At 40.9% G+C, this 16,457-nt stretch overlaps 1 protein-coding gene across 7 annotated transcripts in view; it reads right to left on the bottom strand.

Moving 5' to 3' along the window:
• Window positions 1-2,079: 2,079 nt before the first annotated feature.
• The window catches only part of bcorl1 (BCL6 corepressor-like 1), a 29,212-nt gene continuing 14,834 nt past the window's right edge, over window positions 2,080-16,457 (bottom strand). For 6 of the 7 annotated variants that reach the window (XM_063494706.1, XM_063494703.1, XM_063494717.1 and 3 more), the window contains exons 2-12: window positions 15,917-16,002; window positions 13,210-15,819; window positions 12,818-12,947; window positions 12,086-12,550; window positions 9,722-9,909; window positions 9,276-9,542; window positions 9,017-9,183; window positions 8,385-8,530; window positions 6,042-6,119; window positions 4,805-4,976; window positions 2,081-3,835 (exon numbers count right to left, since the gene is read on the bottom strand). In XM_063494706.1, the coding sequence (XP_063350776.1) occupies window positions 3,487-3,835; window positions 4,805-4,976; window positions 6,042-6,119; window positions 8,385-8,530; window positions 9,017-9,183; window positions 9,276-9,542; window positions 9,722-9,909; window positions 12,086-12,550; window positions 12,818-12,947; window positions 13,210-15,819; window positions 15,917-15,922 (4,578 nt within the window). In that variant the 5' untranslated portion in view covers window positions 15,923-16,002 and the 3' untranslated portion in view covers window positions 2,081-3,486. Of the gene's footprint in view, window positions 3,836-4,804; window positions 4,977-6,041; window positions 6,120-8,384; window positions 8,531-9,016; window positions 9,184-9,275; window positions 9,543-9,721; window positions 9,910-12,085; window positions 12,551-12,817; window positions 12,948-13,209; window positions 15,820-15,916; window positions 16,003-16,457 lie in introns of all 7 variants that reach the window. The other variant, XR_010096324.1, reaches the window with a different exon arrangement.

Genomic DNA, 16,457 nt, shown 5'->3' on the forward strand with positions numbered 1-16,457 from the left:
ATCATGTTGAATGAGGAGGGAGCACAGATGTCGGCAGGATGGTTGTTTTCACACAGGCTTCTTTTTGCTGTTGTGGTCTGAAGTTTGCATTCACTGATCATTTTTTTAAACAGTTTTTTGCTTTTTTCCGGGTGGAATGATTGTACAACCGATATTGGGAAAACCAAGCTTGAAGGTGTTGATTTTGTAGCAGGAGCATTTTTCTTAGTCAGCACCTTCTCAGTACACAGAGATGTAAAACTTGCTTCACTCTGGACAGTGACGCTGGTGATCCAGCAATTTCCACTTCCAATTTCCTCTAATCCGAGGGTGACAGTTTGGGACTTCTTCCAGATATTGGCAAAGTGATGAAACATCAGAATAAAATGTACTTACATACAATTGCTTGAACTGATGATCTTGGAATCTGCAGTTGTTTAGAAATGGCTCCAAGAGATCTTCAATTCTCCAAGAGAATTAATCAATCAACCAATTCATTCCTAATTCAAAAACTTCTCAGAGCTTCACAGAGTCCCTCGGACTTACACATCGTTCTGAGCATTGGTCAATTCAACAAGTCAAATTCAAAAGTCAAATTCTTTTTATGCTGTCAAAGAGAAACTACCAGTTGTAGTCTATCATGATCAATCATTATCAACTTTAGATTTTGGCCTTGTCAAATTAAAAGACAGTGGTGCTGAAGGTTCTACTATAATTAAAACATTTAAATGGGTTTATGTAACATTCGAACCTCTGTTGATGTGAGAAAAGCCCAAATAAATTCAAACTTCTGCACCCAATTCTTATTTTCCTTAAAGATGAATGCTGCGCAATCATTCCACCTTGATAAAAGAGCATTTAAAAGAAATCTTTAAAAGCTCAAAGTCCCACGATATTCATGCCCTTGATGACTGTTTGACCACAACTGCATCCAAGCCCTATGATTAAAAAACAAAGAAAAAAACAACATATGCACACAAATCATAAAGTGCTAGTCTATCTAAATCTTACATTTAAATGTATTACTGGGAACAGCTTTAAAAGACAGTAGGTTGCTGCTTTCAGCTTTAGTACTGACAGACTTGCTGACATTTGTTTATCAGCATCAAATGACTAAACCTGCAGCTCTGTTACAGACCAGGAATACTATTACACCAACAGATCACCAGCAGGGTGACAAAGTCTTTCTACAAGCAAGTCAAAACAACCCTGGGAACTTATTCTGATCAGTTATCCGATTAGATTTTTTAGATTTTTATTCCCCCCTGGAAGTTATACATCAACCACTGTGTAAAAACCAAACAGTTTTTACACATTTTTCCATATTCTTTACTGTGTTGTTTTTATTTTTGGTGAAATATAGCTATAAATCGGTTGCCATATAGCATATACTGTATAAACAGAATAGGTGTACCTACACCTTTTTAGTCAATAATTTATTCTTTCCACCTAATTAAATTCTTTGTTGTCAGTTATTTATTTTTATGAGCATTTTTTAGTTGTTGTTGTTGTTACAAAAACCTGATAATAGCCAGAAAAAAAATCATGATCACTGCAGCCCACAATGATGGGAACAACCATCACTGGACGGGTCGAAGAGCAGCCTGCTAGAAAGCACACAGTCACTTATCCCTTCCCACACTGGCACTCGTAAACAGAAGTTACCAGAACAAACTCAAGCTGAGGTCAGCTGAGTGGTTTACAGCTTTGAAACTATACCTCACCGTTTGCTCAGCTGTTATTAAACTGTAAACTTGTTCATGAGTTTGAGCACACGAATGACTTTTTAACAACTTAAAAGGAGACAATTAATCCAACAATTCAGCTACAGGATAATCTTAGGTGCAATAAATAAATACAAATGCTATATTAAGATACTACGAGGGCAGGCAGGGCTTTATTGTTTACTGAACAAAGGGAGGAAAAGCTTATTACCGAGCTAAACTCAACTGTAAAGCAGTTGAAGCCCCACTGAGAAGTCTTTCTTGACTCAAAAGTCTTCTTATTAATATTGGTATTATTATCATTATTATTAATCGCACCAGGAAATATATGTCAAAATTGGACTTTATACATAAATTTGACATAAAAGACATTAAATTATGATTCACAATCATGCTTTATTCTTGTTTATTTCTTATAAAAGAATCAAATAAAAGGCTCTCTGAAGATCTCACACTTGTTGTATCCCATTTTCTTTAACTAAACTATACTTTTCTTTACACCTTAAGTCTCTTCATCTTAAATATCTTTTGTTAGTTTGTGACTTCAAACCAAAACTTCATTGATTGTCAACACAAAATCTAGAGTAGCACCAGTACAATAAAACTGTACTTTTGCTTTTTTTTTTTTTCCTTTTTTTTCTCCTTTGTTTTTGAAATACTGTTTTTGAATGAAGGAGGGAAATCTCAGAATAAAGGGATCCTAATAATAAGTACATTTCAGAATGAAGCACCAACCATAGAAAGCATTTTTCATAGATAGGGTTGTCAGATACACAAGAGATCAAATATATTAATGACTATTAAATTAAGCACAACAAACAGTGTAAATAAAACACTGCAACACAAAGCACTCTGGGAGCTGGAAACACCATATTGGGAAGTTGGGGGACAGTCGTGGCTCCTCTGGACTCCAGAGATGGTAGAAAGTTTCCTCTGAGAGAGATCCACAGGATTCTGTATTAGGACGCGTAGAGAAGACTACTGTCTGTCCAGTTCTGTAAACAAACTCTCCGCCTCAATGTCCGAAACAGCCTTATTTGATACTGCAACCAGGGACCGGAACAGCTTTCACGGGCCTGCCTCACTATGTGAAATGCACAGGACAAAAAAATCAACACTTTAAATTATCAGGTCCATTCAGAAATGATCTCGAGGACACCGGAAGTGAAAAATGGAAAGGAGGCTCTGAGCGGGTGATTAGGTCTGAATGTTATGTGCCACGATCTCTTCTCTGCAGGTCTCCAGATCTCTCAGGTTGACAGAGAAACCATCTGGGCCAATGGCCTCCCTGACTTAAGCGTCTTAGCTGTACGCAAGAGTTCACCAAGATAAAAGCCTTGGATTATCTCCCGTCGAAAAATATCGCTTTCCCTCAGGAACAAACTAAAACAAAAAAGTCCTAAACATTATCCGTCCCTTGCCACAAGAATACATTTATAGAATCAAATGTGTTTACCCTGATGGCAAGATATACATATACACTACCATGTACATACATAATTAATAAAAAGGTTTACTCAATAGTTCTCATGTATTCAAATATACCTATAGATAGGAACCTGAAAGCTGCTATCCAGCATCGACAACTCCTGTGTGCAGGTCCTTCAGATGACTTCTGCCTAAGGTCAGAGGTCATCGGTGGAGTGTCAGTCGTTACTGTAGCTGGAGATAAAATCTTTGACCCTCGTTACAACGGACGGAGAGGTTTCCACTGAGCTGCTGCCTGGAGGGAAGGCTGACAAAATGACAGTTTGCGTGGTGCTGGGGTGCAGCTCAAGAGAGGCTATCGGCTGTGAGGCTTCCCTGTGTTTGTCACTGCCTCTTCCTCTTCCTCTTCCTCCTCCTCGTCCTCTTGTAGGATGTGAATCGAGGAACCCAGTAGTCTCTGGAGCTCCGGTACACAACGCACCAGATCCACAAGTCCGTCTTCGTCCTCTTCTTTCTCTTCCTCCTTAGTTTTGCTTTTGTAGGGAGAAGCCAAAGCGGAGCTCACCTGGCTGACCGATACCTGCCTCCAGAGCTCAGCGTGCGACAAACTCACCACCTCCAAGTGCGGATACCGTGCCCGGAAAATCCGCGCAGACATCTTCAGGCGCTTCAGGACATCCATCAGCAGGAACCAGTTGCAAAAACTGCAAAAGCCAAACATCAGACATCAGCTGAAGGTGGCATGCACAACACGAGAGCTGGCAGTTTAGGTGTAAGCGTCGTCAAATGAACAAACATGAAACTATAGTCCAGTTTTTTGTCCAGACAGACAACAAAGGCAACAATACATTAATGCACCACAGAGACACTTATTAAGTATCGTATCGTTTCAAGTGTCACAAAGCAGTGGCATAACCTGAAAAAAAATATGGTTGCCCCAAAATGATGGGAAATATCCAATTTTGCCCGCTTGCACACTGGTTAAGAATCCTTCCAAAAAGTCCTGGATCCAGATCAGCTTCAAAACTAAATCATTACTAAGCTGGGCCAAGCCCCAACTCTGGTAAATGCCCCATGTAAATCCCTCAAATGTCTGAGTAATCCTACAAAAATGCAACAAACCGAACTAAACCCATAACCTATTTGGCAAAGGTAACACATGCTGAGGCAATGACCTGATCTATTAAGGTTGTCTTTGCAGAAATAACATCTGATAACTCCCCATACTAGCATCACCATCTGATAGTAATTAAAGTACCTGACCAATGAAACTGAAGCTTAAATATTGTGTTTTTGTAGACAAAAAAGCAGAAATATTCCTCATCATCCTGCACTTGTTCCCCTTTACACTCAGGAACAATAACAACTCATGACATTAAAAATGTTGGTTGGGAACATCATGCAGATATCTTTAGTACATTTCCAATAAATGTTTATGTACCAGAAGCTGAAGCAACTGCTGTTTACTTATAAGTCTTAACCATCAGTATCTGCTATCATCATAGCCTATCTGACCTAAATTGCTGTAATTCTTAGGCATATTGCAGAGCGGTGACCAAATTTAGATGACATTTGAGTGGCAACAGGAAGGCCTGATATTGTATTACCCCCCAAAAATCTGATTTATTACCGTGTGGTTTGTCGCCAGTAAACTCTCATCGTTATGAACTTACCCCTGTGTTAATGACACCTGCACGTGATAGCAGGGTAGCAGAGGCTCAGAGGAGAACTCGAACATAAGACAATCTTTGTCCGACTCTTGCTCGGTCTTCCCCGTTACATTCTCCTCCAACTCCTGGTTCTGCTCAGACAGCAGGAAGTCCCAGCACGGCTCCTGGTCAGTCTCTGTGAAGGGAAGAGTTCACTGAGGTGAGAAAGGGAGGAAGAACGGACAAGCTGGCTGTTACTGTACTAATGAACGAGGTCTGCATGCCCTCTAGTGGGCAGTATATACCAACAGTTACACACATACTGGTGACATATAAAAATACACATAAACACACTTCATGGTGTCAGTCACAGCTTCAAATATAAAAGCAGATGGGAAAAAAATTATATATATATATATATATATATATATATATATATATATATATATATATATATATATATATATATATATATATATATATATATTTTTTTTTTTTTTTTTTTTTTTTTTTTTTTTTTACACACACACACACACACACACACACACACACACACACACACACACACACACACACACACGTATAAACTCCAGTTAGAAGACAGTTGGCTTAAAGGGAGAGGAGCTAAAACAGCTTTTTTTCCAGGCAGGATGAACCAATAGCCTGCACATGTTCAGTCAATGAATAGAAACACTGAAGTGGAAATGAACATAAAGGTCTCCTTTAAACCAGTATAAAAACAAAATACAAACCTCTACAGTGGATATATAAAGCGCACAATGACAACTATAAGATCCATGCTGCCATTGACTGGCAGATTTTGATAAAATGACTGAAATAGCTGGCATTACTCAATGAAAAACAAAAAAACTAAGTTAACAAACAGCTGCAGTTATAAAACCTGATTATCTTTTGTCACTCAGACTGTTCAGAAGCTGTAGACCACTTTGTCTTTAGTCTCCTTCAGTTCCTCCATGCAACTCTAATCCTGCTTTCCTTCCACTGGATAACTGGCTCCCTGTGGCTGTTTACAACAAAACATGGATGCTAATACTCAAAGCTAACACCCCCTCCATGTGCCAGTGGTCAAGCTTGAGCCCAGTCTATAAACTGGCTTCCATTCCCTGTGACTCAGGAGCAGCACAGGAATGCAATTTCAATTACTTTTATGCCACCATGCTTACAAATTAAAGCTGAGTATTTGATTGATCAATGGGCTGACATTCAGCAGACTGACAGGTTCAGCGTGAAGGTTACTCACCGAACAGCGAGCTGCTGTAGAAATCCCAGGGTAAACTAGGATCCTGTTCATTGCGGCCTTCCAGGTCTGTGAAATATTCTGGAGAAAAGAAAAAGTATGTGGTATTATTTTTTTTTATGACTCTGGCTGTTTGCATGTTATGACTTCTACATGGAAATATGTGGATGAAGGCTGATGCTAGTGCTTGTTCTGGACCAAGCAAAACGTACAATGGTATAAGGGTGAAAGAAAAGTGGACTAAATTAAGACCATCAGCAAAGAAAACAAAGTTAAAGCTTGTGCATGTAATACGGTCCATTGTGCAGCTCTGTGCAGCTACCAGTGCAAGGAGAAAACAGGCCATCAGAGCTGTATGTCTGTCTTTCTGTACCATCTACTGAGCCTTCATCTCTCTGTTTATCTGTAGCCACTTTCACACATGCACTGCAGCAGAGCTGCTTGATTATGGCAAATATAAACACAGTTATTTTAGTCAAAACTGAGACCACAATTATTTAACACCACTATTCACAGACTTACAGACAAAACTCAATAAAAATAACCAAGTTGTCTTCTTTACTGCGGCTTTCATTGAATTTTAACACGAATTCTACAAAAAACTATTTGATAAAACATAACGAAAGAGATATGAGCTGAACTAAACAAGCCACAGCCTGGTGGAGTGTAATTGTGAGCTCGTAGAGAGCAACAAAATTAAAAGTTTGGTGAACTGAAAGACGAAACAAAGACGGGGACCTCTAACTTCACTGTGAAATAGAATGCAAACAATTTACCCTGATTATTTTTAATAATTGTGAGAACCCAAAATTGTAAGTAATTTTGTGTCTATGACAATCAAAGTGCCCTAATAAATGAGATCGGACAGTAAATGGTGTTTGCTCGGTAGGCAGGGGTGATGTCTGACAGTCTGAATTCACAGCGAGTGAAAATGCGTCATGTGGCCTGCCTCGTGCATGCTCATCTGAGCTGCCACCCTTCACCTCAACCAGACAGTGCAGTGAGAACGTGGCTGACATCATCCATCTCCTGTTGTGTGGTGCAACTCTGGATAATATCCGCACTCTATTCTCTCAACACTGTTGATGTGTAAAAACTGCCTGGAGATGCACGTACGACGTGAGACTAATATGCTACCCAGATTCAGCAGCAAGAAAACATTGACTTATGTGAATTATTTATTGTTTAACCTGGCAAAGTGCTGAAAAGACACCTTTAGCATTGCATGAAAGTGGTCATGTTTGTAACAAGCTGGCTTTGGGATTTTTCTTGCAGCCACACAAAGCAGTAACTATGGATGGGGAACAGTTTCTGAGGAAAGCAGATTTTAACTGATTCCAGGGAGGCAACTTACAGCAATCATATGTCATCCTTCCTAATGCTTATTTATAAAAATTAATTAAAAGCTTACAGCACAAAAAATGATTTGTTCAGAAAGGTTTTTCTTCTGTTTTTACAGAACAGCAATCTATTAAAAAGTCCTTCCAAATTTAACAGACGTGTCAGAGCTCATCGCCGCTCATCGCTGCAGCTTTTTACTTAAATTCTCCTTGTTACTTAAAAAAAACAAAAACAAACCAGGGATGCTGGTTCTTATAACAAACACACAGTGATGTCTCCTAATTGTTTTCTAACATCCACACACACAAACACTCTCTTGGATGTGTTGGGGTTCAGCATCTTGCCCAAGGATACTTCAGCACATAACCAGGAAAAGTCACGCAGGCATCGATCCACAGGTTTGTAGATGACCCACTCAACCACCTGAGCCACAGCCACACCCACATGTTGCTGATTTTCATTTTCCCCAACTCACAAGTGCACTGGACCGTTATCTAATGTCATATCTGCTTTGTGTGATATCAGTTGACAAACATTTCATTCCATTCCTAACAGGATTAAGCATAAATCAATCAACACCTAATCAGTCACAGTCACAAGACATATTTGATGAGCTCAGTTTGTTTCAGTTTCCTAGTACACAACCAGATTCAACTGGAAGACAACAAAAACAACGATTTAAACAACTGTCAGGCTCTTTGTGGATGGAAGAAGATTTGACTGAAATTCTTATGTATTCTTCATGCAACCTGTATTGTTTAATTCTCAAAAGCGATGCAGTGGGAGTGGGCGCAGAGTTTACTAATGTGTTGACACACTGCTTGATGGATGACTGTAAAGTTACAACTTCAATTATTTATTTTCCCGTCTCATTCTAAATAGCTTTATGAAAGCATTTGCTGTGTCACCAAATGTTTGTTGATGATTAAAAAAATGAATTTAACAAAGAATAAACTGTTAATCTCTTGTCCAGTGGTGTAAAGGTGAATAAGAAGCATGAACTACCTGTGAGGAATTTCTTCATGCTTGCACTATGTGCCAATTTGACTGGTGTATGTCCAGAGTAGGTTGCCAGAGTTGGGTCTGCACCGTGGTTCAGAAGCAACCAGACTATTGGTAAGTTATCACTTGCTACTGCATCGTGAAGTGGGCTGAGGGGAACAGACAAAACACAAAAGACTTTTAGCATTTGCACAACTTTACATTACACAGAAAATATTGAAGACTGTAGGACAATGACCTCTAACTTTAGTTATACATGCTGTTTCCAGGGGTCATGCTTAGATTTATTACAAAGGTTACACATATGACAAGTAACTCAAGAAGAGTCCTGCTAGAAGAAACTTTTGCCATGAAAGACATCTGGGCACTTATTTGGGCAGATATTTTGAAGCATTATCTAAATAGTTTAACTTCAATGGTCATGAGGACATAAAAAATGTCATGTAGACAATCCCCAGTTTAATCTTAAAAAATTACTAATATGCCCCAAATTAAGTCTTTAAAAAGCTTATCTTTAAATAGGTTTTTAAAAAACTTCCACCACCATCTTTTCTGTGGATGAATCTCATTTCAAGATTTTTCAAGTAACACATCTCTCTATTATAAAGCCACTGTCATGCTGCATGAAGCCTCACCGTGTTCCATCCTGAGCACTACAATTGACATCTGCACCATTGTTCAGCAGCATCTGGACAATCTGAGTCCAGCCCCGGGAGGACGCCTCATGGAGAGCTGTGTAACCGGCATTATCACGCCGATTGACCTCCCGGATGTCCTTTTCGAGACAATACTGGACTACGTCCTGCAGAACACCGGAAGGAAAGATAAACTGTCAGATTATCATGCATTTTTTCCACTGATGTCAAAATTCCTGTTACCAGTGTCGGGTTGTACCTGATAGCCCAAGCGCGCAGCACGTTGCAGCAAGGTCTCCCCTGCATTTTTATTGACAATCAGCCGGCGAACCTCTGGAGGAACGGGCCTTTTGGTCGGAGAATCTGGACCGCTGCTTCTTCCTGATGAGCTTTTCTTTTTAGATGGAGAGGACGGCAAACTTTTTGGAGCTGGTGATGGGCTAACTGGTACTTTTGCATCAGCTCCATCATCATCCAAGGTGAGGGAGACGCTACTCTTGCCCAAACTGCAGCGTTTGGTCTTATTCTAAAACACAGATTTACTGATTAGAGAACTTCCAGCTGCCATCACAAACGTGAGAAACATAAATTTCAATCAGGCCACAGGGGGGCACTGTAAGCTTGTATATCCATTGTACCTTGTTTCTATCAACTATGCATGATCTGTGATGCGCTATCCTCCCACAAGCAGCATCGGCAGCTTACCTTCGGCTCATCACTGTCACATAGGTGTTTGCTTTTGCACTTCCTCTTCCCTGAAGGCTTATCATTGCACTCTGGAGATTCTTCACTCTCCTGGTAGCGAACCGATCCTGAGCGAGTGACTGACGGTCTCTTGGGAAGAGGCTCTGGACTGGGGGCAGCGGGACTTGGACAACGTTCCACCTGTGGAACTGTAATGGCAAATTAGACCTGCCGTTATACTGAGTGGTAGACAGGAGATACACCAACAATCCTAATCTTTACACACCACTCATCTATCAACAATGCACTGATGCAGCTTTGTGCTCATCCCCATCTGCCAAGCCTAACATGGAGAATGGAATAATTTAGGTGCTGATATCAGACTGTCTGGTACTTCCGGAAGCTTAGCCATCTTATCCACGTAAACAAGAAAACTGCTGTTTGCCAGCTACTCTACCCTGATTTTACAATCTTATGCTCAAATCTGCCATGTCCTAGCTTTTTCTCTACATATACACTCACGATGCATGTCATTTCCACACTAACAGATAGATGATGTGGATCTTCTTAGAGAGAAATATATAGATATAGACAGAGAGATCCCAAGCTGGTCTCTGTATTATTGTGAGGTTTTTACCTTACAATATAATATAAAACACCTTGAGGCAACTGTTGTTGTGATTTGGTGCTATAGATAAAACTGAAATTAATTGAATAGAACAATTATATATATAAACATAGGAAAATTTTTAAATAATGACATCAGTAAATACATAAATAAATAATACCTGTGAGTCAAAATCTCAAGTTTCAGACAGTTTTTTTCTACTTTTTCCTCAGTGGGACAGAGCTGCTCGATGAAGTTCAACTTTTTAACCAGAATTTATTTGTGTAATTTCTTCAGAAAAACCAAACCAAAGTGATTCCTAACAGCTGATGGTTTTGCTACTCACCAAAGCCTCTCTTTCCATCATCTTGCCTGGAGCTGAACTAAACATGCCACAGATTAATTGCACAGTCCTACTGTATCATGTCAGCGAGAGGGAATATCGTTATTAACATCATCCTCCCAGGCGCTCAGCTCTAGCTGTGAGCACAGATTCTCACCCTCACCTGCCTGCTCTCTACATCTTTAGTTTTCGAGGGGCAGCCAATCAGAAGAAAGTTATTGCAAAGGTAGCGGAGCTAAAACATCTTATTACTGCGAAAAAAACAGCCAGAGACGCAATGTGAGCGGGTCCCAAGCAAAACTTTTCTGAACCGAAGTACTGAAGTGACTACCTATCACAGGGTATTAAATACGTTAGACGGTTACCTTGGCAACCGTAGACTGGAATGTCTGCTAGCGACCAGCTGTCAGCGACAACGCAGTGCGCAACAAGCATGGACACAGCTTGAGTCTCCAAGCTAAGTGACAGTTTTGAGTCATTCATTCTTAAATTCATTAAACAGAAATTTCTTTCATGAACAATCTCAGAACTCAGGGAAAACCAGCATCGTCACCTGCGAGTAACTAAATTATTTACTAATATGTGTATTTTATCTAACATTTACCTTAAATCCCATAACATCTGGAGGATTTGGGCTTTTTAAAGCTTTACTCGGCTCTATTTTGACCAAATAAATATTGAATTATAATGGAAGAAAAACATCAAAGCAACATGAATTGGTCATTTTGTTACTTCCATACTAAAATCAACCATCAGAAAAGATTAAAGTGAATACACGGCAAATTAGTTTTTCTGTTGTTGTGGACAAAAGTTGCTAAATTTGTATGTATATGTATACTGGCTACTTCACAGAGTAGAACAGAGCTTTACATTATTGTCTGTACCGATTCATTCATCAGATTTTTTTTTTTTTAAAGAATGAATAATCACTTAGTCTATGAAACGTCAGAAAAGATGACAAATACCCGTCACGAGCCAACAGAGCCAAATGTTTTGTCGCTTTTTATGGTCAGCAGCCAAAAAAGGATTAATGTATAATGGTATTAAAAGAGAATGATTCAGGCTTTTTTGTGAGGCTGTTTCTAACTAATGTTTGATGTGCTTGAAGGACTAAAAAACAACTAACAATAATTTTTATTTTCAATTACACTTCTGACTATTTTCACTGATGTTTTTGAATAATAAATGACTTAAAACAATTAATAATCTAAATATCTGAAAATTATTTTTTAGCAATTAATCAGTTGATTAACTGATTAAATGACTACTTACTACCAGTCATTTAGTGAGCTTTGGATTGCATAAAAAATATTCAACAGCTGCTGTATTCAAATGTTGAACTTCATGGATTCTCAAATCATTCTCTTTTAATACTGTAATATGTGAATCTTTTTTTTTAACCTTCTGACCAGGATAACTTTTAACTGATCTCTACCTTCTGGGACTCCAGTGTCCTTTATCAAAGAGTTAGATTCTTCGAGGTGTTCTCCATCTTCCAGCTTGTCTTTCTCTGTGATGTATTCCCCAGTCTGATACTTCTTATTACGACATCGCCGACGTTTCTTACGAGATGGCGTATCACCCTCAGCGCCAGATGTTTTTCCCTTGCCCTGTAGCGTACGTTCCGGCAGAGGATTTGATCGAGGCCTCCCTCTCGGACGGCGAACAGGTTGGGCCAGAGTCAGAGAGGGTGAAGGGGATACTGGGGGAGGAGGCATTGGCGGGGGTGGAGGGGAGGGCGTCGCAAAGCCCCAGAGGTCAAGTCGAGCGTCATCAACTCGCCGCCGTCTTCGCCTCAGTCTTGGGAAGGAGCACTCTGTGGCTTCGGCCTCCTTGGTGGATACGGCGGGACTAATGAGAGATGCTGAAGTCTCCAAAGTCTGAGGACTGCTATCTGGAACTGATTAAATCACATCTGATTGTTACATTCACACCAGACTCTATGCCGAGAGTAAGACTGAGACACTGACTGCAGGTTACTTAGCTCTAAAACTGAAAATGTGAACCCAGAGTAATCAAACCATATACTACAACAAAAGGCTACGGTTTTTTTTAACCAAATAAAAGCATCATTAAATTTATTACAGATACCCACATTTTTGCATACTGTGGAGACTTTTTAAGGAATGTAAAAGCTGTAGGATTAAGAAAGAAACAAAGACTCTACCTGATTTGTTGCAGGTTTGCTGCTCGGCCTTGCTGGGACTGATCTTTTCCCTTGGAATCGCCTCTTTAGTTGGAGGGGAAAGTTTTCCCGCTGACAGACTCTGCTCCAGCACAGGTGCACATTGTTTCTTCTGCAGAAATACACAGGGGACAGAGTGAGCACGCTCTATTGGAGGTTATTGATCATGAGCCTCTCGTGGTGACAGAGAGCATGCAAGAGACTCACAATAAGCCCTCGAAAGTAAAATCATCAGTCATAACTTAATAATATGAAAGGGAGCTCTGAATAGCTTTTTCGCTCTTTAAACTCTTAAAAGACGATTGCTACCTTAAATATTTCTTCAAAATTTAACCAAAGAGAAATAATGAGAGTAATAGGAATTAATAATTTACCTTCTTTTTAGAGGACACTTTGGTTGGAGTATTTTCTGTCTCTTGCTTTTTCCTTCCTGCAGCCTTCTGTAATGCATCTGTTGGAGATTTCTCCTTTGCTCGCTTCTTAGGACTGATCTTCTTTTGTTTGACGGCAGCAGCTTTTGCTTTGGTTGGCGACTCCTCTTTGGTTCCGTTTGTTTTCTTCTCAAACTTGTCGCCTCCCCCTGCACACTGGCCTGTAAGAATAGATGCAGCCATGCCCTCCAATTTGTCACCAGGAGGACTGTCTGACGGCCCACTTTCTTTCCTCAATATCTCCCCCTCTAACACCTGGGCTAGTTTACTCTCCATTCTGTTCCCATTTGTTGATGCACTGCTCCCGTAGAGATGAGACTGGCCTGCGGGCTTTGAGGAGCCTTGCTTCACCTGAAGTCTCATGTGCTCTCCCTGACCGGTGTGCATGTCAGTGTTATTCTCCAAAAGCTCAGCAGCATTTGCCTTGTCATGTCTTTTCATAGCTTGAGTAAAATCCCCTTGAGATGGTGCACTAGGCCACTTTTCCACAGACCAGCATGGTGGGTATTCAAAAGTAGAGGTATGCTTAGATTGTATGTCTTGATTTCCCGCGAGTGGATTCAGACCATCAGCTTTTCGTGATGCAACAGGCGATGCTTGGGAATGACCTTCATCCGTCAGTGTTGTTGTATCAAGAGCTTGCTGCTTTACAATGGACGCAAGGTTAGACAGAGGAGACTTCATTCTCTCCCACTTATCATCCTCAGGTTTGGACGGGCTGTGATGGGCACTTGGAAACTTACAACTGTCTGTAACTGCGGTGCCCTTAGTCTTTGGAGATCCTTGTATGATTTTTCGATGAACAGAAGAAGCTTGATGTGATGATGTGAGATGAGATGCCTGCTGCCAAGCTGGACTGACAAGGGGAGCAGAGTATGGTACTGCTGTTTTGCCAGGCCCACATTTCTGAGGAATTTGAGCATTGGTTGAGCTTAACAACGCAGAGGTTAAGGCTCCTTTTGAGGGACAGTTCTTAGTTATGGTTGTGCTGGTGTTTTTAACATGCTTGACACTGTGAGCGTGTTGGTTACCCTTCATCAGACAGGATGGCTTCTTTCCTCCTGAGGCCAGATGTTCTCCTTGGTCAATTATAGATATAAACTCCTGCTTTGCAAAACTCTGAAATTCATCCGCAAACGTCCCTTTTCCATCTTTGCCCCTTAGAGTAGAAGCCAATATTGGACTAGCAACTCCTACATATGTACCAGGGATGTTTTTTATTGAATCTTGTGAAGATCCCTTACCCCAGGCTGGTTTGGCCTCTGGGATCTGGTGATTCTGAGACCTATTTAATTGCTTTTGATGAGATCCATTTCGGTGGGTGTTTGGTAAGATGGGGTATTGCAGAGCGGAGCCGTAATTTGCAGAATGAGTCTTCTTTGAATTCAGAAATTCTCTCTGATTTGACTCATTATTGTGGGATTCCATTATAGTAACAGGAGGGTCATTTAAGCATTTAGGGCGTTTTGATTTGGCGGACAAATCAAGAGGTACATCTCTTGATTCAACTGAGCAGACTGTGTGGTCGTCTGTTGCAGGAGGTGTGGTTTTCAGAGAGCCCATGGTTGTCTTATCTATGCTGTTGCTCTTCTCTACATGGTTCAGCATTCTGCTCTGTGAGGCGATGTTGGCCAGAGCAGAGCCACAGCAAATGGCAGCAGTCGGAGACAAGGTGTAGTGAGTGGGTGCAGCTGAAGTTAATGATGGGTGTTGCAATGGTAGGGCAATAGCTGGTGAGGCTACCACAGAAGCTAAAGATTTATGTTCTCCTACAGATTTCGCATTCTTACTTGATGCGTGGTTAGATTTGAGTTTTGAGGTCGACGTGCCCGTCTTTTTCTCTGCAGCCGGAGTCCGGGCCACAGACAACGGGTAGGGATAGGTCCGCATGAGAGGTGGCCCAGCAACACCTGAGCTTTGAGGCTGGCTTTCTTTCTGAAACTGAGTGGCTGTGGCTTCTCTCAATGCTGCAATCTGACCTAATGCTGGTGGAAGATTCATTTTACAAAGTGGAGAGGAAAAATTTGCTGTGGGAAGGAAGGCAACAGGCTGGGCTGGTTTAAACATGGTAGAGCACTGAAACCCAGGTGGGACACTTTGCACAGATTGTGTTTGTGAATGGGATTTCTTATTGGATGTCACATTGCTGTGACAGGGGCTGAGTGAATCCTCCTGGCTAACTTTTACACCACTTGACCACTGAGGAGTGGGGAAGACCCCAGAACCATCAGCTTTGAGCTTAGAGGTTTCTGCTCTTTTGTCTGTTCTCTTTTCTGAGCTGGTGAGGACCAAGCCGGACATTGGTGCATTGTTGGGGAGTTGAGGTGGAGAAAGTTCAGGGCTGTGGTTGTAGTTGTCCGGGCAGGCTTTTACAGTCTTACAGTCTTTTGTTGGAGTTGTCTTATTTTGCTGACTGAGAGTAACATCTCCTCTGAACTCAGGGGGGAGCGTCTGGGGGGGATTTCCCACCATGCTAGCAGACGCTTTATTTGGAGCACTGATCTCTCTGCTCACCGTGCCTCCATCCCCTACATTCATTAGTGTGGGATCCACCTGAGTAATAAGAAAAGTTCATGAGGCCGGTGTTAATTAGATAAGAGAACAGCGCTATTCAAGTAATATAACTTCAGCAGAAAAAAAAGCCAATTACCTGCATAGGTGTTTCTTTAGCACAACATGCCTTAGGGGGTATCTGCGTCAGTCAGGTGAGAGTTCTCCTTCAAATACAGTGATATGCTGCAAAACACACAAGAGAAAAAACATAAAACCACGTGCTGTGATTACTTTAGCACCGTTCTCCTTTCAGCTACAGAAAATATCTGTTCGACTAAACCTTCGAGAAGAAATAAGTAACTAACTTTGGGTAATTGAAAACTTCCTTTCATCGAGATATGCTTGGAGTTCAGCTGTGTTACAATTTCCTAAGAACAAGGAGACAATCTAGAGCAGCAGAGAGAAGTGTGGTAAACTGATGGCACGTATTTGTTGTGTTATTCCCTTTGATTTTATTTTGTTGCACATAGGGAATGTGGAAAGCTGCCAGTGCTCATCCATCTGAAATGTGAACTCTCTTCCCTAAAAGAACATTGTACATTCACTGCGTAAAATGAGATCTAATGCATTAATTGCAGCATAGAAGGATTAGGATCCAATGAACCCTTGGCAGAGACACGTAAGAAACTACCACCAAT

The sequence above is a fragment of the Pelmatolapia mariae genome, linkage group LG2 (assembly GCF_036321145.2).
Source record: "Pelmatolapia mariae isolate MD_Pm_ZW linkage group LG2, Pm_UMD_F_2, whole genome shotgun sequence".
Taxonomy (NCBI): domain Eukaryota; kingdom Metazoa; phylum Chordata; class Actinopteri; order Cichliformes; family Cichlidae; genus Pelmatolapia; species Pelmatolapia mariae.